This window comes from Rissa tridactyla, chromosome 9, assembly GCF_028500815.1.
Source record: "Rissa tridactyla isolate bRisTri1 chromosome 9, bRisTri1.patW.cur.20221130, whole genome shotgun sequence".
Classification (NCBI taxonomy): domain Eukaryota; kingdom Metazoa; phylum Chordata; class Aves; order Charadriiformes; family Laridae; genus Rissa; species Rissa tridactyla.
This window is the reverse complement of record NC_071474.1, coordinates 39084215-39106309: the sequence shown is the minus strand read 5'-3', so window position 1 is coordinate 39106309 and position 22095 is coordinate 39084215. Positions and strand designations below refer to the sequence as shown.

Below are 22095 nucleotides of genomic sequence, written 5' to 3'. Positions count from 1 at the left end.
TTACACAAAAGGATCAAATTAACAACTCAAAGGAAGAAGAAAAGGTCCGATCTGGTAGTAGTGTAGTATTAAAGAAGGAACAGAGAAATAAGTCAGGAAGAAGGTTGGAGGCTCCTGCTTCCCGTTCTGCTCAACGTGTGGCAGGATCCTGGTTAGCTCACAGCATCTTCAGTTTTCCCCTCTATGAAATGGGGCAATAACACCTCTGGGACTTTCAGGAATGAACATAAGATCAACCGGCTTTGGTACAGAAGCAGCTCTGGTGCTCTGTGTATGCAACAGACTTAAATAGACCCACCTAACCCTATTAAAGTAAGGCAAGATAAACAAAAGCTTCAGAGGATGGCGTTCTTTCAGTGAAGTCATTGAGAAATGCTTCTCTCTCTCACTGCCAATTTATACCTAAAAATTTAACAAGTCTCAAAACTTCCCTTTATCAAGTTTAAAGTTTATTGCCCTGCACCAGCACAAAGACAAAATCCCTTGCACATGTTCCTTTAGGCTCCAATATTAATAATATTCTTTATGGTATTCTAGTCAGTGGGACAGAGCTCTACTAAATAACCATGGGTAAGGAACAAGGTAACAGAGACAAGAAGAGGAAAAGTCAGCTCTGAATGGCAGGAAGTTGTTCCCATCGTGTGCATCTAGCGAGGTGAGCTCATCAGTTTGAAAGATACACTTCCCTCATCAGTGCCAATACAGTTCACTACAGAAATATAGTTAAATATGCCTGCAGGAATGGGCTGAAATATTGCTGAAGTGGGGCTTTCAGGTCTGACTTTAAAGCATCAAATCCTACTGTATGGAGTTAAACAGAGACCAAAACTCCTTTTTCTCTTCCACAAGCACTCTTACCTAGACCACCTCCGAAAATATTTTAAAAAAATAAATTAAAAAGCTATAGCTTGCCTCAGATTCTTCTGAACTTTTACTTATTTTTCTGGCAGTACTGGAAAAAAACCCCACAACTGTCTAGATTAGCAGATCTTCATGCTTAAGCTTATCTTGTCTCAGTACAACAGATCCTAGATTTTCCTGCTTTCTGCTTGTAAAAACTGTTGTTTTCTTCTGGAACAGAGGACCTAGATTTAGTTCAGTCATTACATTTATTTTTCTAATGCATTCCAGGTCTCTGGAGACAGGTGGCTCAGGATGGAGAGAGACAAATATAGCTGCTTCTCCATGGAGCATTCTGTTGCCTCAGGTTTCCAAATCCAAATTAAGTAGTTAATGATTTATGTATACACTGAGCATTAGCATCTTTGTGCCACGTTAGTCATCAGATCACAAGTGGCTCTAAAGAGGCTTTAGTCAAACAAATGAATATTAGGTTGAATGATTCAGCTTACTTCATGTAAACAGTTCCAGCATGTTCACATTGATCATCACTAAACTGCACCGAGGCAGGCAGCCTCAGTTGTAAAGTTAAAGAAAAAAAACCCCAACACAACACAGAAGCAGCGAGTCCTTGGCTCTTTTTTAAATTCAAGTTTTATCACACTGATATGCACTTCTCCAGATATATTATCCAAGGTTGTAAGCCTGTAGGTAGTGTTTTTATTAAAGCTTCACTGATGCCATTAGGAAATTGCAGGACTGCATCTCTTTGTTTAAAGATAACTTTCAGCCTCCACAGTCACAATAAATCCTGAACGCATACCCTCTAAATCCATAACCAGAGGCAAGCTATATTTATGCCTGCATGCAAGTATTAACGATTTTTTTAAAGTAATTTCCTGGTATAGAGATCTAACTCAGACGTTTTAGAGACTGAGTAGGCATTACAGGGCAGGTGTGAATTCTTCATCCTCACTAAACCTTCTGGTTGGACATATTGCTCTTTAAACCCAAGTTCCTCTGAGGGTTGTTGGACTGTTTGGTTTGTTTTTTTCTTTCTTAGATCTGATACTCACCATGAACCCTTCTATCACTGTAGCAATATACATAGATCAGCAAAAATACCATTTTGAGTAAGACAGCATCTAACTATATCAGTGTTTGTAATTTGTAACTTAACCTTTTTCAACCTTCAGTTACAGGATCTGCATGTCCAGGTTTTGTTTTGCTAAGAACATCTCTCTAGGGTCCCGAACAAAATTAACAATCTTTGTCTAGCAAATGATTACTTTTTTTTTTTCCCTTTTCAGTACTGCCCTAGACTATGCAATCTGTTATTTCGTTTTGATATTTCCAACATGTCAGAAAACATGAATTATACTGTGCCTTCTGCCTGCTTAATTATAGCTTATATTATAGACTATATAGATATTTCCACAATATTGGAATAATCATCAGTACTACCTAATCAGGGCATATTTACCCCAGCAAAGCCTTTTTGGACTTCTGTCACTAAACACTGTATCCAATTATTATAGCAGCAGTCATCCAACTCTAAGTTTTGTTCCACTGGGAAGCCTTTACATACAATGTTTTGTATTCTTAACACTCACATCCTTCTCCAGGCATGTTCACAGCCGGAATTTCTATTATTCTGAAGCATGATACAAGCACAACTCACCTTCGCCTTCAGTCTTTACTTTTGGTAACGAGCAGAGGCCCTGGTTAAGACTGCAGTGCTGCAATGCCGAGTGCGGTAGAGAAACTCTGAAGAAAGCAGCTTCACTTTCAACACAACAGCTGAATAGCAAAGAGAAACAGCAACAAAGCAGACTGCCGAGAGAGAGAGCAAGAGAACAAGACATAAGCCATGAGACATTAGGCATCTCCTACAAGGGAGGCAGATCCTCACCATTATGACATCGATACTACAAAAAAATTAAGAATCCTAACACGTTGATTCCTGTTCTTGAGCAGGGCATGTCTTATCAAAGAACATTATAGCTACTGTTAGACTTTTTTTTTTTTCCCCCCCTCTTGGTGGAGGGGAGGACCCTGCAAACCCTGCAGTGGTTTACTGTTTCTTAGCATAAAGCAATTAAGAAAAGTTTTCGTAGAGACAATGACTATCACTTTCCATAAACGCTCTTTAGCAATACAGTTTTTAGAAAACCATTCTGATGGCATCCAACTAGAAATCAGTGGTAACATGGCAGAGCCAAGCATTCTAGTAATGAGCAAGGGTTGGGTTTACTCTGCAAACTCTACAGCAAAATGGTCTCAGAAGTAGAGCTGTTAACTTGTACTTGTTCACTTGCAGAGATGGCCTTAAAAAAAAAAATTCAGAAGCAACTAGAATAATACTGATTTTCAAGGTTAAATCAGTTTTGTTTTGCAGATGCAAGATCATTACTGCAAATGGTTTGGCTTGACCAAGTTAAATAATTAAGTTTCAAGGAAGGGAACAGTTACCCAAAACAAAAAATTATTTTTTTTTTTCTTCTTTTGCCTATACTCTGCTTTGGGTAAACTGACATCATAAATCCTTTAACAGCAGCACTGTTCAGCTGTATTCACAGTCCCACATTGACAACAAGGCAATTCTCCGAATGCAGAGAAGATAAATGGAGTTAATGCCACTAAGCAAACATGACATTTTTGTTGTACTGTGATCATGGATGAGTCACTAAGTAAAATGATTAATCACAAATCAATGTTACTAGGCTCATTTAGAGATGATTCTCCCTTTGTGAAGCAGGTAGAAGCTCTAAATTTATAGGCTAATGCGTTTATTCTAGCTGTAGCAGTCTCGTTATTGGTCTTAAGCATCAGTGTCTGCAGGAAATTTGTGCGCAATTAAGCTAAAGTGATGACCTCCTTATACACATTTTGGCACTTTTTTATCTGATAGTGTGTTGTGCAAATATATAAATGAATTGAAGCATTACATAGAAATTACAGCTAATGCAATACTAAGAAAAATAGACATATACCAGAATTTTAATACGTATGCCAATAAGGTATCTAGACCATAAATTACATTCATTTTATCAGTCTGCAAATGGGTTTATCAGTCTGCAAATGGGTTTGTACTAAGATTTTAGACCGCTTCATTTTCGGTTGACTAACATTTGTAACTTCTACAAACAGTTTTATGATCTAAATTGTTTCAGGAGGAAGTGCATGGATTTGTTGAACGACATGTTTATAAGTCATACACACACTGTGAATACTTTCTATTTGGTAAGTAAATTCACCTTATTTAAAAATTAAGCAGAAAAAAAAATATTCTTTCAAACTTCATAAAGGTTTGCTAGCACCATAACGCTTTTTTTCCTCACCTTGAAATTAATGAAATTAAATACTCAAATAGACTCATGCACATATCTTTATCTGTCTACCTATCTGTCAATATAAATTGTTTCTGGAGCGATCATTTCCAACATACAAAGGAAAATTTTCCAGGGCAAAGGATTGTACCAGTCCTAGACATGATAGGCCCTGGATCCCTGTACAACCAGACATGGACTATTTCAAAGCAGTGGTGACTGAATATCAAACATGATTTAAAGAATGTTAAATAAATACATGACAATTTGATCAACTTTAGTGTTCAATTATGCTTTCAGAAGGGAGTCATTAGCTGAAGATAATAAATATACTTATGACTGTATGGTGAAAGTCATACAGCCAGCACCATAATTCACAACTTTTTAGACATTCCTAACACACACAGTGTTTTTGCTCTGCTCAGCAGTATTTGTGATACTAGGAATCACATAGCCATCTGGAAAACACAAGATTTACACTGAGACTGGAGTTAGACTCGCCACAAGGTAGCAGTGTTAATGAAGGGGTGTGGTGGTGATGTCCCCAAGCTGTTCTATGTTCTAGTAGAGCAGAGAGGAGTTGCCACGCAGAACCATCCAAGAGTTGTGAGGTCCTCAGCAAAAATAATCTATAGTAGCTGCTACGTAGCTCATGCTGTTCTTGCCAAAAAGTACCACCCAGGTAGCGAATGCACCACTGCACTCTGGCACAGGAAAAAGGTCAAGTACAAGCTCTTTGGACATGCACAAAACTGTCCCGCATGTGGAGCATTTATTGCTCAAAGAACACACCAGTCATTAACAGTTCTTCCTTACTTCCAGAGCTCCTCAAGATAGTAACTGGTGCATTACATCTTTCGATATCTCTTGAATTCAGGAGACATCAAACCTACAAAGTGATCTAAACTATGTCTGAAAGCAACTCTCCATACATGAAAATTGACCAGGTATTAAAATTAACTTGTCTCAGCTCTTCTTTTGCTCCTACTCTGCCCAGTGGAAGGTGAAACAAAACCCTGGGACTAATCTGTTTATTTCTATGCTGAATAAAGAAAGCAAGGACTATATCAACTGCCTTTTACCTAAGAATGGAAACAAATACCAAGAAATGCGAATTACCTAAATAACTAGGAAGGTCTACAGTGAATTCAAATATCTTTTCAGCAGCTCTTGTGATGAACTGCAACATTGTACTTGCTACTTACTGTTTTCAGAAAGCATAGACAGGAACAAGGTGACAAGAAAAACAAGTTAAGAGAGCTGTGCAGACATTAACAGATATATGTCACATTTTAAAGCTCATTACTCTGCAATCATAATTTAAAACCTTACTCCCTCCTTCCTAAATTATTTGGGCACACATTTTCCCTGGGGAAGATGCCCTAGAATTAATGACTGAAGAATCTGCTACTGAGAGACTGAGTAGGAAGGGTTACCTTCACAGGAGCCACGTTATAGACAGACATCTATACAGACATTAAAGTGCTATTTTGAACTTGGCAGCGCAGCTTTCAGACCATTTGTTCTGTATTTTTCCTCATTTACAAGCCATCAATAAGGAGGGATAAGCAAAGCATTCACAAAAAACTTTATATCGTGGTCACAGTGGAGCTAACAACCCTTCAAAGCAGTTCCCCGTTTTCAAAGGGGAAGTGCATTTGAGTGTCAAGTCACCTCTACTCTTCCACAGCAGAAGCAGCATACTGCTGCTAGACATAAGGCAACTTATATTTTCATTATATACTGGTATAATGCAGCTCATTAAACTCAGATGGCAGTATTTAACCAACTGATATGACTGGAAGCATCCTGTCTTCTTGCAAGGCAGGAGAAATACCGTGCACATGCTTACAAAGTCTGGGATTTCACAAGCACCGGGCCAGTGACACCAGTTCTCCCAACACTGAAGGAACAGCAGCCAAGCATGCTGCAAAGGTAAACATGATGATGCACCTGTGAAAAGAACTTAGAACTGAGAAGATACTGCTTTTTCTTAAGGGAGTATGGCCAATGCAAGGGCCAGACACACGGTTTCCAGCAAGCTGCCTCATATCACCCTGCAACCAGCCAGCGTGCTCAAGGCCTGCCAACAGCAGTCTCCCAGTTGAATATGAGAAAGTACCTCTCTACTATAATAATGTGACAATTTTAAACCAAAAACCCTATAAGCCATACACTGAACAAAAATTTGTCTAAGTAATTCGATGACTAAAACTTCTATTTCCTTTTGCATTTTGTTTTTATGACAGCTAATGACACAGAGATAGAAGAGGATGACAGTCACGAGCATATCTGTACAATCACATGTGAGAGCTCAAAGCCTTCCTAATTCTGCACGGCACCATTAAAAGCTTGACTTCCCAGAATGAACCGGAGATTCCAGGGAGAACTCTTCACTTGCTCTCTGCGGTTATAATATGCATTAGTAAGCTTTTTTAAAGATAGAAATAGTTGTCAAACAAGTAGCGAGGGGAAAAAAAAAAAAAGACAACTTATCTACAGAACAGCTCCCGTTGAAGCAGTATATAAAGGCTATATCTTCTCTCCCCTGCCTCCCAGGTATCTACATTATGAGACTCGGCAGATTAAAAGATGACTGCTTATTTTCTATCATTACCTAATATTTTCAACTGCAAAATATTCAGCCCACATAAGGAAGGCTGAATTTGAAACAGAGACTAGGAAATTTAAAGCAGCAATATAGTACGCATACAAAAATTAATACTAAACAGGAACATACTTCCAATTGGAATAAGCAGTACCAGGCAGGAATTAGTAATCACCACCAACAGAAAAAGCAAATTTTTTCCCTAATCACTGGAAATGTTATTATTGTAGAACTAACTCTTAACAGACATAATCCTCCTTCAAAAACAGCGTAAGAGGAGAAGAAAATTCCCCCTAATATTTTTTTAATAGGACATAACAGAATAAAGTGCTCGTAGCAAAGCAACGTTGGCAGATGTAGTCTCAAAGGCGAGTAAGATGACTACAGTGCTCCCTCTAGTGCCAACATACCTGGATGAGTTCCTAACCCGTTAAAATTACAGCAAATTAGTAGTCAAACTCTAAATTTCAGCTAGAGCAATAAATCTTTCTTCGAGAAACTTTATGGCAATAAAGCAAGTTCTTCAACTTAAGTAGCATTAGAAAGACTCTACAGCCAAGATGAATTATCACACTTTAGCCTCAGGAATGTGGTCTACATTATGAGAAACTACTTCTACTGCAGCACGTAGAAAAGAGCCTTAAATGAGGTCTCAGATCAGAAACATGGATTTGAATTGAAATTTGATCTCAGCACCAGAGAAAACATCTACAGGATAATATTCTGGAAGGAGATTAAAAAAAGTGTTTCTGACAGGACACAGAATAATTAGGAGCACACACAAGGATCTCAGGAAATCAAGTTGTGACTATTGCTGTACAGGGAAATGTTTGGATCAAGCGTACAGTTCAGGCCAGTAGTGAGGGAGGGCTGAGGACAGCAAGATCATAACTGATGGCATCAATTTAGTAAAGGAAGTTCATCAGTTAGTTTTGCCACTGTGGAAATTTTGGTTCAGCTTATGCCCAAATAGTGTTTGGCCATCAAATGATATGTTCTTGTCGCAGTGAAACTCGATACACTTGAGAGATAAATGAAGAAATGTTTAAGGAGGAATAACAAGAGATTCATAACATGCAGTGTTTAGTTGTGACCACAGGACCTCACTCGACAGATAGGCAGCTGTTTGCCAGGAGGTCTGGCAACTCATCCATACAAATGTCACCTCAGTAATGAACGGCTGCAACAAGACTTACTGGAAAAGTTCAGAAGTTCAAAGCACAGCAGACCCACTCACCGAGATCCTGTGATTCAGAAAGCATAAGCACCAACTTTCCTCCAGGGAGCAATAAGTCCTTACTACAAGCAACCACAATGGGTCAAGGTCCTTGGCAATATTTCAATTTGTTTTGCTGTAAAACACTCTGCACTGTCACTCACCTTTGGGTGAAAACAGACAAAAAACACAAGCAGGTTGCTGAAGTGAAGGCAAAGCACCACAAGAGCAATAGCTTCTGCAGTTACATTCTGCAGCCTCCCAGTCACAGACTCCACAACAATTACAAGCCTCACGCAGTTTGACAAGACTTGCCATGACGTGCAGTGTTTCTGCCCTCATCTGTCCTTCTTCGTCCCTCAGTATCTACAGAAACAGGTAACATTTGTTTAATTTTAAATTCTGTAAGCATTTGATGAGCCTGAGCTGGGATGAACACGGCAGTTTAGATCCCTGAGATCCTGCAGGAGACTTTCTGACTGTATGCCAGCTATTCTCTTCTCAGGTTTTCAGGGTTTTTCTGATGGATTCCAAGGTGGAAAAGGAATTTTTCATAATATGACACTTGAAACTTCAATAATGCTGAAGGCAAATTTGGTTTAGGGACACACACAATATGCAGGCTGGCAAGCGTCCTTGTAGCCTACTCAGACACTGCTGATTGCAAAGCCATTGCCACTGCTGTGTCCTCGTTGGTGCTGCATGTCTTGGTGTGCATCACTGCAACTTCTGGAATCCCCGAGGATATCCGCTTCTGCTGCGGCAAATGAGATCTGGATTTACAATAGTGACACACAGGTGCCTGCATGATGAACTGTAACAGCATGGTAGGTTGTCAGCTTAGAAGTCCTATTAGGGATTTTCAATGTCCCAGGATAGATGGCAGTTTGATGGCTATGGGTACTGTGGGTGGCAGCAGAAGATTCAGTTATTGCTGGCAATGAAAGTGAGCGATTAGACTTCATACGCCACAACTACGTAGTATATAGCATATACATATAAAATACATATCATTCAAAATGAATAATTGTTTTCTTATGAAACAATTCTGATCAGATTTTGTGGATAACAAACCGCACTAGTTAAGGAGGGACTGGTTTGCTTTCTGCCACAAAGAACAGTTAACTTGTGCCACTTTATTTGTACTTTCTGCCTAAATGGTGAGTATGAAAGCCCTATATATGAATCCCCTTGCCCAGAAGAAGTTACCGCATAGTTTCATCAGAATATCTTTGCTATGTCATCAATTTTAATTCCAATCTGTACTTCAATATGCACATAACTATTTTCAAATACAATGAAAACTTGAAGTCAACAGCATCATTCACCAGCATTGCAGCTTTCAGTAAATCCTTCACAACTTCAGAAAAATCTCTATAAACATTGTGGAAAGTAGATACAGAATGTACAGAGGACAGTTTTCTATACAAAAGTGCATTTTGGCAATACAATTAGTAGAGAACCTGGGAAAAAAACCCCTCAACTTAAGCAGTACCATATACTCTAGTCTATACCCCCATCTTTCCCCCCAAAAAGGAAAAAAAAAAAAAAAAAAAAAATCACAAAACTCCACTTTCCCCTTGCTTTGGTTATGAACTATATTCAAGGCTTCAATATTACAATTATTTTCTTTTTAAATTGAAGAATTTATTTGTAATTTGGAAATGTTTTAAAGTTTAGCCAAATGAGAGACAATGCAAGTATGATTAATCAGAGTTAATAGTCAAAATAGACAAGCTTTGACTATTAATAGGATTTGCCCTTGGTAGATTAATAAACTATCTTTGCAATCCTTAAATGGAAAATTGCATATTGACTTGTCTTTTTATGCCCAAGAACTGCAAGATCAGTAAGCTAAGGAACATTAAACCAATAAATCTAACAACATTCACCATGAAAATCTGGCTTTTAAGAACGAACTTCAAGAGCCCCCCAAAACAGTCAGAATTTATTAATATTTATAGCCCAACGCATCAAATGATTTCAGAGCTGAAAGAGTGCTAGAAGAAAAGAAATGGCTTCAGGCCATTCAGCGCAGATGAACAGTAAATATTGCCATTTTTATACGTTTCTATATTGTATATGCACTCTGATGTAAATGCATATAAATAAGATCAAGCAGGCTGGCTGGTTTGGTTTTCCCCCCAGAGAATGATATTCACAGGTTTCAAACCACAATATGAGAACTAAAAGTTAAGCCCAGGAAAGTCTTACAAAGACTTTTCTTGCTCTTCTGAGTAAGCACCCCATACTGAGCATACTATAACCATCTTTTAATCAGTTTCCCAGATAAAGAAAAATAGACAGTATCTTAACAGAGACAAAGGATGACATTAGATACACACACAAAAATTAGACAGGTTTGTCAGGCAGTTAGTTTTCTTCCTCGTATTTAAAATCATATTAGAAAAGAATGTTCTTTGTTGTTTACAGTCCTATTGCAATCAGACTTTCAGTGCTCCTTCTAAGCCTTTTTAGAGAAAAAGTTACCATGGAAGCAAACCACTAACGTTACAGAGTGTAAATTGATTACATTCATATTATAGTGGGTACAAAGCACCTAGATATACAGCTTCAGTACCATGGAGCCATACAGCTATGAGCTTTTTCCTGTTTCTCTCAATTTTGCTTTTAAGCTTGACATTTTTTATCTATCAAGAAAAAGCAGAGATTTGATCCTTTTTTGAAAAAGCACTAATAAGAATGCATGATTTTAGCAGTCTGTTACTCTTCTTTGTCTACCTGAACCAAATAATCTGTAGACAACTTCCTGTAAAACAAAGCAGTAGCCACAATGGCCAACACTCGAATCAGCAAGACCAGGTTTAACAGTTTGACTAACGTCATGGGTATCCAATACAAATTCACAGAATCATTTAGGTTGGAGAAGACCTTTAGGATCATCGAGTCCAACCATAAATCTAACACTGCCAAAACCACCACTAAACCATGTCCCTAAGCACCATGTCTACACATCTTTTAAGCACCTCCAGGGATGGCGACTCAACCACTTACCTGGGTAAGTATACAGCAAGGAAGGACAAGAATTTGACAAAAACACCTCTCCCCTCCAGAAAATTAGTGTGTTGTTAGAACTATGAAGGATGTGAAAAGTGAAAAAAACCTAAACACGTAAAAGTATCTGAGAACTCTTGAATCCCACAGCTACTTCAGGCCTGATTCTCTGAGATACCAAGTACTTGGCAGAGACAACATTCAGGTAAGCAAGATGATATTCTGCATTCTTATCAGAACATTCAGAGTTTTGTATTCTTGGATTATAAGCATTTTGGGACTAACAGATTACAGAGCTATAAATTATTAACATGGAATCCCTGGAAATCCATTGTCTTCTGTCATTTGTCACATGAGTGACAGAAGTACTCAGATGGAGACAATATACCACGACCAGTTACTGTGGCACCCAGGACTTTTTCATCCGATGTAACAGATGAGCAACTGGACCCATCTAATCACTTGGATTAATTTATACTTACATGCTTACAGTAAGATCAAGATGGAAATATTATCCTCCCTCAGTTCATGATCTCTGAACACTAGTAGACAGGTGACCAAAAAGAACGGTACCTCATCAAAATGAGGGGGTCTTCTCTGAACAAAGCCTGAGGGATTTTAAACTCCGAAGAGCTGCTGAAACAGAATGAAGTGACACAATTTCATGCTCCACCATGCTGAGATATTGCGCCTTTCTTACAATTAATTTCAGAGTCTTGATTCTCTACAGTGCTAAGAGTGCATTTTTCTTCAAAAAAAAAAAATTGCATTTCAAAATCACTGCAGAAAATAAAGGTTGTACTGAACTGTGATAGTGTACGCATAGTGAAATGTTTCACGATAAATTCATCCATTACAGCTATGGTAAGGTGCAAAAGTTCAACAACTGCACCCTGAAATTTGCTGAAATGACAGCAATTCAATTTTTTCTTCCATCCAAGATTTTTAGAAGAAGCTCCAGATTTAAGTGAATCTAAATTCTCAGTAACGCGTATACTGCTGGAAAGTTTTTCATATTGTTTCTATAGGAGGAAAGGAGGTGTCAACCAGCTATAGCGCAGTACAAGCAAATACCGACAGGTAACAGTCACTTCTGGTTAGTGGCCAAATAACTGGCCATATGGGATAGCTAACACTCGAGTTTGAAACAACATCACATAGATTTTAATCATTCAGTGGCCAAGTCTGGGTACCTGTTGTCTAACAGCAGTAAGAGTGACTAAGTTCATGCATACTAGTTTGACTATGGACCTCACAGATTTATCAAAGCCCTTTCAGAGGCCATTGTTCAGATATTTTACTGGTCAGTTTATTTTGAAGCTACAAGGAATGCCACTTCTGAAAGAAAAATACTTTAGCTGTCAGGACTAGTAAGTCTGTGCAGGACATGCAAAATGAGTCAGAGTAATCCTATATAAAGCTGATCATGCAATTCTGCAGGACTGGGCTATATCCTGCCATTACAAGCACCTGTGGCCACACTAAACTGCCAAACTCTTAAATTCACCAGAGCAAAATGAAAGTAACAAAGCATCAAGATAATGAAAAATTACTTCCTAAGCTCAAAACTAGAGAATATTTTTATGTTCTTTTAAGTTTCACATTGAAATACAGAAGTATCATTTCTATCTCAGCTGTAGGGAAAATGAGTTCTGTAACAAGTAGCTCCAAGATAAAGACAAAAGTCACCTTAAAGATTGTCAGAATTAGGAAGCAGATTAAAACTACTTTTATCTCCCGACCTGAAAGCCACCATTTTACCTCATTTTCTTAGCAAGAGAAATTTCAAAAGCAGATAGACAACAAAAGGAGAATTCTGAAACATGTAATGGTATAATGACCCACACAGAAGACACATTTCCAGCTAAACATACAATTAAAAAGCACAGCTGCAATAATTAAGTTCTCTTGCCAAAAACATGAATCTATTTAGATATGCTTCTGGGGAGAAAAGCGACCAAAGTTGTGTGCCACCTGTTTGCACTTCTGTTTCCAGTAGCATTTTTAACTATTGTAAATAGTGTCCTAGACAACATAATTGCAGATTAGTTGCAATGCATAAAGTTAGTTATGCATTGCAATAACTAGTTCCGTTAGTTCAATGCATAAAGATGTTTTCATTTGAACCTTTTCATAGCAATACTAGGGATGTACTGGTCAACCATTAGTAACAATCATACTATAAGATATAGAGCAGCAAAATAACTTTCTGAAGACTAACTTGCAAGTTGGTTTTGTTTTTTTTTTTTTAATGCTAATTGCTTCCTAAAGAACTACATTATTAGGCATTATTTGTATTACAGATTCCCTGCATTAGAAGTCCTGCTTTTTTTTTTTTGTGTAGTTTGAGTTAAACCGCAACTTCTAGAAAAGGATTTATCACAGTACTTTGATTTTGTATGATCCAAGAGCAAAACTGAAGAAAGCTCTACAGAACTAAAGAGTTCTTCCTCATGCTAAACAATGTTCCTGATACTGGGAAAGGAAAACAGAACAAGGCAAGTGTAATATTAACTCAAAGTTGGAAAAAACAAAAGAGCTGAAGCATACTAATGCATGCTTAGTGTCATCCAAAAGCACCCCTAGACTTACGTCTTGCAAGTAAGTTGGTATGTCAGTCAAGTTCAAATCTCCTTAAATTGTATCTATTCAGCAGCTTTTCAGAAGTCAGTTAAGTTTCTGAAGTCTTTGTTGCAACTTTAGTCTCAAAAAGCTGAAGTTACTCAATACTTGGACCTTCTTATCAAAATTACACTTGAGAAAAGATCTGGTTTATACTGTTAGCACTAATGAAAATTTGGTCAAGAAATATATGTAAACAATAAGAATAATACGTTTAAGGCTTAGAAAGAACACTGATGAATTCACCCCTGTCACATTAAAACATCTACATCTCCTTCATGGTCCTCCTCAGTCACTTTTAAAGAGAGCACTTCTTCATTAAGAAATAATCCACTCAGTCTTTCCTTACGAGCTTGTCTTTGTTCTTTCAGCTGTCTCTTGCGTAAGGCCTTTTGCTGTAGTTTCCGTTGCTTGGAACGTTTCTATCAAAACACAGAAGAGACAAAAAATAAGATTTTGTTCTGTAGATTAGAAACCACCTTTAAAGCTGGCAAACGTAAGTCAGCCCCTAAAATAATGTCTGCTCTGAAAAATAACTAAAATGAATTCTCAGAGGTGGTACAAACATTCATCCAAAATTGTACCTAATAGTAAAACATCAAGACTATTTACCACATCTGAGTTATGAGGCACATCATCACTCTGTGATGTTGCAGAGCTGAGTCATTGATCAGAATAGTCTTTATTGCAGGGGAAATATTACAGTCTTACAATAACAACCTGAGATGATGAAAAGCAAGCAGGAACTGCTCCTCTCCTCCACACTTGAAACTGAAATTACAGAGACAGGACAAGTGCCACAGTACTACTTTAACTGAAACGTGCTTCAGTAGGTCACTCCTCACCAAGTAATCTCATGAGACATATTGGAAGAATAAACTGAAGAAGATTCAAAACACCTGATAAAACTTCTAGTTGGGAAAAAAAAACACAACCAAGACAGCCTTTACTACTCAGAAATTATGCCTAGATTAGGTTGCTCAATCTTGAATAAATTTTTTTGCTAAAACTGTGTGTTCATTCGAAGAATTAGTTTAGATGTATAAACCCTTATTGAACTCCCACTCACCTTATTCTAAATAAAAGTAATGAGAAGATCTACTACATACAAACATCAGGCTTTCACTTAGAAGAGAAGCGATGGGAAGAGCACAAGTTTAAACTCCTTATGGTCACATCAGAGCAAACAGCCAGCACTGGTTTAGCTAGATAACTTCAGCAGATCCTCAGTTACTAACCATGCTCCTTCAGTACAAATATACCAGTTAAGATCATATAAGCAACCTTAACAAGTTAGCTTAATTCACATGTACATAATTAGAAACTTTACTTTTGAATCCCGGATTCTTTCTGCAGCACTTGTGGACAAATTACTATCACTGTGCGCTCGACTCATATTGGCACTGGAGTTTGAAGCGGAGTTAGCAACACTAGAACCGCTGCTGCTTGCTGAGCTGACCATGCTGGCGCTGCTGCTGCTGGCGCTGGCACCGCTCACACCACTGGTACTTGCACAACTGTAGCTGCTCCTCTTCCAGCTTTCCCTTGCAGACCGTTGACGAGGTCCATGCTCCTTTATATAGTTTCTCACCTTCAGAACAGAGGCAGCAGAATTACTAAAGTCTGATAAATACTATATAGAGATACACCTTCTCATGGAAAAAACACAATTTACCTATTAATAATGATCCAAGTTATTGGATGAGTTCAGTTAGTCTTTTAAAACATTTTGCTGTGGCTGCTTAAAACCCCAGTAATCTGGCAGTTATCAAGAGAACTAAATTAATATTAATTTCATTATGAAAGGAAGAAAACTAAGTAACAAGGTTTGGGTTTTTTCCCCCCTCTCGTCTCACAAGTTTTCTACTATGTAACAATAAGTTATTATTATAACACCAAACAGGAATATCAGTCAAGTTCAACTGAGCTAAGTTGTTTACCTAATGTATCAACACCCTTTATTTAGCTAGGTATACTCAAACAAAAGCGGCTGTAAGAAAAGCGGTACTTCTCTACTTTAAGATGAATACTTATACAACATTTGAACTATGAAGTAGGCCAACCCCATTAAGAGCAGTGAATGTTTTCCATTTTCAATCTCTGCCTTCACCATAATCACAAATAAAGAGTAACACTGAGGAGGTCAGCTTGTTTGGATACTGCATCTTTTCCCAACAACACATCGCAATAGTACAAAGACTAAGAAGACAGTAGCATATATCTACCATACCGACCAGATACACTTCTTTGCTATAATTTCTATTTGGTAATATCTTTAAACCACATTTTTCTGTATCCCTTTTTACATGAAATTTATGGTCTTCCCCAATGAATTCTAATCCTTTGGAGTTTTAAATGCTAGTTTATATTCAGCGAGCAAATGAAGATCCCCAACCAGTTGATGGCCATGAAGTGAAATACGCTTTGTCATAAGCAATACTGGGCCCACAGCATTACTCATTACCTACACGTCAGTTTAGGCTTAATGCATGTTGAGAATATATAACCACAGTTTTTCATATAAAAGTTTAACACTTACAATATGCTTTTGAACTCTCATTTCCCTCACTGACGATATTGTGCTCTAGTGTATTCCCTATATCTAATGATCATGTATAAAAATTAATCAGAACTCCATAAGAGATTTTGCAAGACACCTCAGATGCTGAAACCCCAAAGTCATATGTGCAAACCTTAACTCACCTGTTTCAGTTTTTCATCTGTGAGACAGTTCAGTTCAATAATGAATTCACTATCTGTAGGTGAGATCTGAGCAGCAGGATCAATAATTTTAATAATATCAAGTTGCTCTCGAAGACCCATCTCTGTACTGACTTTGCGACTCAAATATTCAATATATTCAACCTAGGACCCAAAGAAAGGCAGGTCATTTTAAAGTATTATTGATTCTAAATGAGCGACAGAAAAAAGGAAGGACAAACAGATTAAAATGTGCTCAAATATCACATCTCCTACGATCCTAGCCTCATTGAGTATCCTCAAAAACGCAGGGTGAAAACTTAAGTACATGTTAAACTGCCTACTACAGATGCAAAAGACAAGACTCGGTTTCAAGAATCAAGCAGTACTGCATATGTCTACATTTACACCTACAGTAATCACTATGTCTTTTAAGGTGTGGCACTAATTGAAAGTTCTTCTGTATATTACAGTTTTCACATAGGAAGAAAAGTCAATTTCACCTGTTCATCATTTGTCATTGCACTCCATGGAAGTTCATCAAGATTCCTATGCTTGTTTTTCTTTTTCGGAAGCAGACAAGGAGAGCTTGGAATACTAGGTATAACATCAGAAAGTACATCACTCCCACTTGTAATGTCGCTGCCAGGCAACTTGTAATATGCAAGACAAAGAACAAAGACTTAGAATACAGTACGCAGATTTAAAGTCATTCTAACACTATTAACAATTCAAAACATATCATCAAATTAGCAAAGCATTGCTTAGCTACGTACTCTAGCAACTTCTTAATAATTACTCATAACACTGCAGTACTCCTTTGAATCTTCCAACAAACAGCAAGTGCAGGAAACTCAATTCACACTATTCTCTACTTATCAATCCTCTTTTCAAAAATTCGCATTTAAGAAGACAGCAGAATGATGTGGCACTTCAACTATTTCCCTTCTCCATCAGTGTAAACTGTCCACTACAATCCAAATCTCCCATTTTAGAGCTTAAGTCTAGTTTAAGGAAGATCATTTCAAAGTAGGTTTGTAATTTGTACCACACCCCATAATTACACAAGACAACTCAATTAAAATCACTGTCATTTTCCTGGAAGCAACTGCAGAATTTTAGCTAGCTTCATTTATACAACTGGTATGTAATTTCTGAATGCACTTCCAGTTAAAGTGTGAGAGTCGGATTACTCATGCTCAGATTCTGCCAGATAACACCATGAAGAACTACAAAACAGTCTTTCCAAAATTCTACAAGTCCAATCAAGTATGTCTCTTAAGAAATACTTGTTTTAAAAAACAAATAATAATAAAAGAGGCTAGTTACTAATCAAAAACGCTGTCAGCTAACTAAGACATGGGAAATGGGATCCAATCCGAGTTGTTCCTACAGGCTGCATTATACAAATGCACTTGTAACTTCTGTGATACAATATACACAGAGATTAGCAGTTAGAATAAAACAGTAAGAAATTCAGAGCTAATCTCAGTCCATGTTATTTGCATCATTCCTTCATTCTGGAACAGGATGCGTGCTTTCTTGAAATCAGAGTTTTCAGTCCTTATACTGCACTTAGAAGACTCTACATGCTTTGACTAAGTTTTATGACAAAATTTAAAAGTATTCCTTGGTATATTCTGAAGCACCACGTTTCCTATTTCAAAGTTATGTATATGTTCACAGTTGATTTCAGTCTATAATATAAAAAGTCAGTTTAAGTCTATAATATATAGAAATATTTGCATATTACAATTGAAAAACTGCTGAACAAAGACGACTACCACAAACTAGAGATACTTGAGCAGAACAGCATCCAATAAACCAGGAAAAAGGAGGATGTGATTCACTTTCATACTTTTCCCATCCTGGTGAGATAAAGTGAGCCTTGTACTCTTACAAGCACAGAAAAAAAGATAGACATAAGCTACGGCAAGAGATTCTACACTTTACCTAGGTGCCAGCTCCATTCCAAAGGAAGATTTAATAGGACCAAATTACTGGAAGCAGACACGTATAACCAGATTTCATTAGCAGGGAAGATCCTCAGTACAAAGGACCTAAGCTCATGGCTACAAGACACATCTTGGTCACTAAAACCAAACTACCATAATATGCAAACATCTCTCTTTGAAGAGCTGACCTTTGTTCTCTCCTCCAGATTAAGAATGCTGGAATAAAATGGAACAAAACATTTTATCACTGAAGATTCAGATATCTGCTCTTATGTTCAGCAGTTACCAAGAAACAAACGCTAAGGACTTCCCAATTAAGGCTAAACCCAGCACTTAATAGCCTATACAAAATTTTACATTTACAGTGGAACTGGTTTACCTGCCATTCAAACTCACTGTCTGACCAATCCCAGTATGTGCTTATAGAAGATGAGACATCACTGCAGACACTACCCTCAGGGAACAAATCAAAAGAGGTGAACTCCTGGTCATCCAATAGTGAGTAACAGTCATCTTGATCACCAACTGAAACCGATGAGAACAGCTCCTCACTGCACTCCGAGCTGGCTACGCTGGTTCCACAAGACGTCAAGTTCCACCTGCAAAACAGGATAAAATAAAGCTGCAAACATATTGGCATCATGTGTCCTGAAAAATGATTATTTCTTTTAAGCCTCATAAAACTATCTCCACTTTGCTTGTCAGTAACATTATACCTTGATTTTATTGAAATAAGTTATAATTATGTAAACTGAAGTATTCTATTTTTAAATATTTTTAAAGGTCCATAAACAACACAAAAGAGAATTCAATGTTAAAAGTGGTAAGGCAAAAATCCATACACAGTTAGTATAATTACTCCTTTATTGTAATATATTAACAGTTTCCACCCCAGAGCCATGATTTCTGTAGTGTGTAAATTGTCTTTTTGTTTGTTTGGTTGTTTTTTTAAAAAACACTGAATTAAAAATGTAATTTCCCATGTTGGGATATTTAAACTTCTATGTAAATTGAAATAAGCAAAACTAAGAAGTAAATCAATTGGACTCCAGGACAAATAGGAGTCAAAAAGAAATTCTAGTTTGATAAACCCACACAAAACAAAGGCTTAGTACGGAAATACATTATGGATACACCCAAGGCTCTATTATTCACTATTTTCTACTCTGAACGCCAAAAAATAGTGGACATGTTGCTGGAATGAGACAGTGCAAGATGGGAAAATGACCTGTGTGAAAGTCCTACCATGCCAAAAGTAAACATTTTTTCCCCCTCAGAATTTAATTTAAAAAGCTAGTTAATGCTGTTGCTAAAGGAAAGCAATTGAGGACTCGAACTTCACAAAACAGGTTTTTCACTCTAATAAGAGTAAGCCAGAATTTAACAAGCTCATGAAGTCAGTCTCCATATCTGGATTTATTTTACATATTGGTGAAAAGTAGGTCGAGACAACTATGAGTCAGCACAGCACTGCAATATGGCCACAACAATTTGAAAAGGGCTTCTAAAATTCACCACACAAACCCATGCGATCAAGTCCTGTTCCATCAGGCTGCCGCTAACTAGAAAAACATCCCTCTATCCAAGTGCAAAAGCTGAGCAATGCCATCACCCAGAAAGGCTGGTCCTCACCATCGTTATTTAAGCTGCATACCAGGTTGACTAAATACTTTTGTGATGGACTCACTCCCACATCTATTTGGCCAGCAGTGAATTTATCCAATGTTAAAGACATTTGAAAAACTTCTCTTTTAGAAGATTCAAGACATCTTGCCCTCCCTCCCTCCCTTTCTGCATCTCTTATATACGTGCGATGTTTTACTGGTACAGACTTTTGTGGGCAGGGCAATCAATTGGTACAGAATGGAATATCAGCATGCTTTTGAACATTACTACGGTTTCAGTATTCATGACATACCAGTGAAAGACAGACTAGACAGAAGTTTCCAGACCCATCAAAACACAGGATGAAGGTACAGAGGCTCTACCATCAACCAGCTACACACAGATACTCCAGGTATGCAGTATCATCACAGGTACAGGCAGGCAGCACTCGCCTTTCCATACCTAGGGGGGGGCTGCTGTACTTGCTCAGGTGAACTGGATTAACAAGAAGTGGGAACTACATTAAAATTACTCGTAACTTTAAAAAATATGCGAACACCACAGACTGAGCGGTGCATCTCCAATAGATTAATCAGTGCAAGACAGGGCATGTCCTTGCCCAAAGAAGTGAAATACCCACTGAAGATGCCAGGGTTACAAACCAGAGCTTGTAAAATGAGCAAGCCTGAATAATGCACTCAGGAAGTGAAAGACAATTCAAAGAGAAACATACAAAATGAAATAAATGCAAATTTGGTGAATATTGCACATTCATCTTAGAGATATGCCACCAATATGTCTTACTGTTCATGTCACAACCGTGTTTTACAATACAAGAACTAGATCATGCAAGTGTATCATATTCGATCAGGCTCTTCATGCTGAATCATTTAAGAATCTATAATTAAGGGCTTGCCCTTGTGAATGACACTTTTAAAGTGTAATTCCCATGATTTCATACAAATTCAATTGGAAAGTTACCTTATAATTAACTCTTCATTATGGTGTAGTAGAAATACTAAAAACCAGTAAAAGTATCTTGCAAACCTGGTACAATAACTAAAACTATCCCACATGTATGTTCAAGACTGAAATCTAAGAAATTGTTCTCAAAAAAAGCTGTGGCTATACTCAAGCTTAATACTATGCATAAATAGTAGCAGAATTAGGTTGTTAGGTAAGCAGGACTGTTTGGGTTTGATTTTATAAGTACAACTGGAATTTCTTTGTAGAGCTGCATTTGCATTTTTTGAATAGGCCTTTTCTACAAATTAGACAGAATAATCTGCCCTTAATTAGTAGCATGGGATGGAAACCCTTCTGCAGGAATCAGCAGAGTCACCAAGCCACCTGACTCATTCTGAACCTCGACAGGTTTGCTTGGTGTCCGCACAAGGCCTGCTTTTCAAAGCACGCTGCTCTCTAGTTGCCCATCCTACAGCACTCAAATCGCTGTTGTAAGAAATTTGGAAAGGAATAAATACATCTTAAAAATCGACTAAGCTCACACTGATTACACTGTGACGTTATTAGCCAGAACCAGACGAAGCTCACGCACAGCCCTGCCCAAGGGATGCGTGACCCAAGCAGGGTCCTGAGAGGGGGCTTCCTGGGGCAGCCGCCGCCGGGGCACGGTGACACCGGGCAGGGAGCGCGGGGAGGCGGCACGGCCCTACCGCACGGGCAGCCCCGACCCCACCGCCGCCTCAGGGCTGGCCCGACGGCGGGCCCGGTGAGGGGATGCCGCCTCAGCCCCGTGCCCCCCGGCCCCTCTCGGCCCCCCGCGGCCCAGCCGCCTCGGTCCGCCGGGCGGGCAGCGGCCGGGAGTCCCCGCGGAGCGGACCTGTTAGAGTGGAAGCGGTGCAGCGGGTCGGTGCGGTGGCAGGACGAGAGCTGGCAGCCGAAGTCGCTGACGTCCAGGCAGCCCTCCTCGCTCAGGCTCAAGCTGCCGCCCCGCGGCGGGTGCTGGTGCGAGAGCAGCGGGCACGGCTCCTCGGGGGCCAGGAACTTCTCGTACGGCTCCTCGGTCATGGCGGCGGCAGCGGGAACGGCTCCGCCGCGGCCCGGCGGTGGCGGGGAGGAGGCGAGCGCCTCACACAGTCAGCGGCCAAGCCGCAAGCGCCGCCATAAACGGCCGGTCCCGGGACGCGCCTCAGCCTCTGCGGCCAGCGCAGCGGGTCCTTCCGGCGCCGGCCCATCGCGCCG

General features: G+C 38.8%; 1 protein-coding gene across 1 annotated transcript; it reads right to left on the bottom strand.

Moving 5' to 3' along the window:
• Positions 1 to 9220: 9220 nt before the first annotated feature.
• Positions 9221 to 22067, bottom strand: FAM199X (family with sequence similarity 199, X-linked). The gene is made up of 6 exons (XM_054214030.1): positions 21734 to 22067; positions 18665 to 18884; positions 16834 to 16983; positions 16334 to 16495; positions 14961 to 15221; positions 9221 to 14052 (listed from the first exon to the last, which is right to left on the bottom strand). Exons 1-6 carry the CDS (start codon positions 21919 to 21921, stop codon positions 13882 to 13884), a joined length of 1152 nt encoding a protein of 383 aa, XP_054070005.1. The 5' UTR covers positions 21922 to 22067; the 3' UTR covers positions 9221 to 13881.
• Between the last annotated feature and the right edge of the window lie 28 nt (positions 22068 to 22095).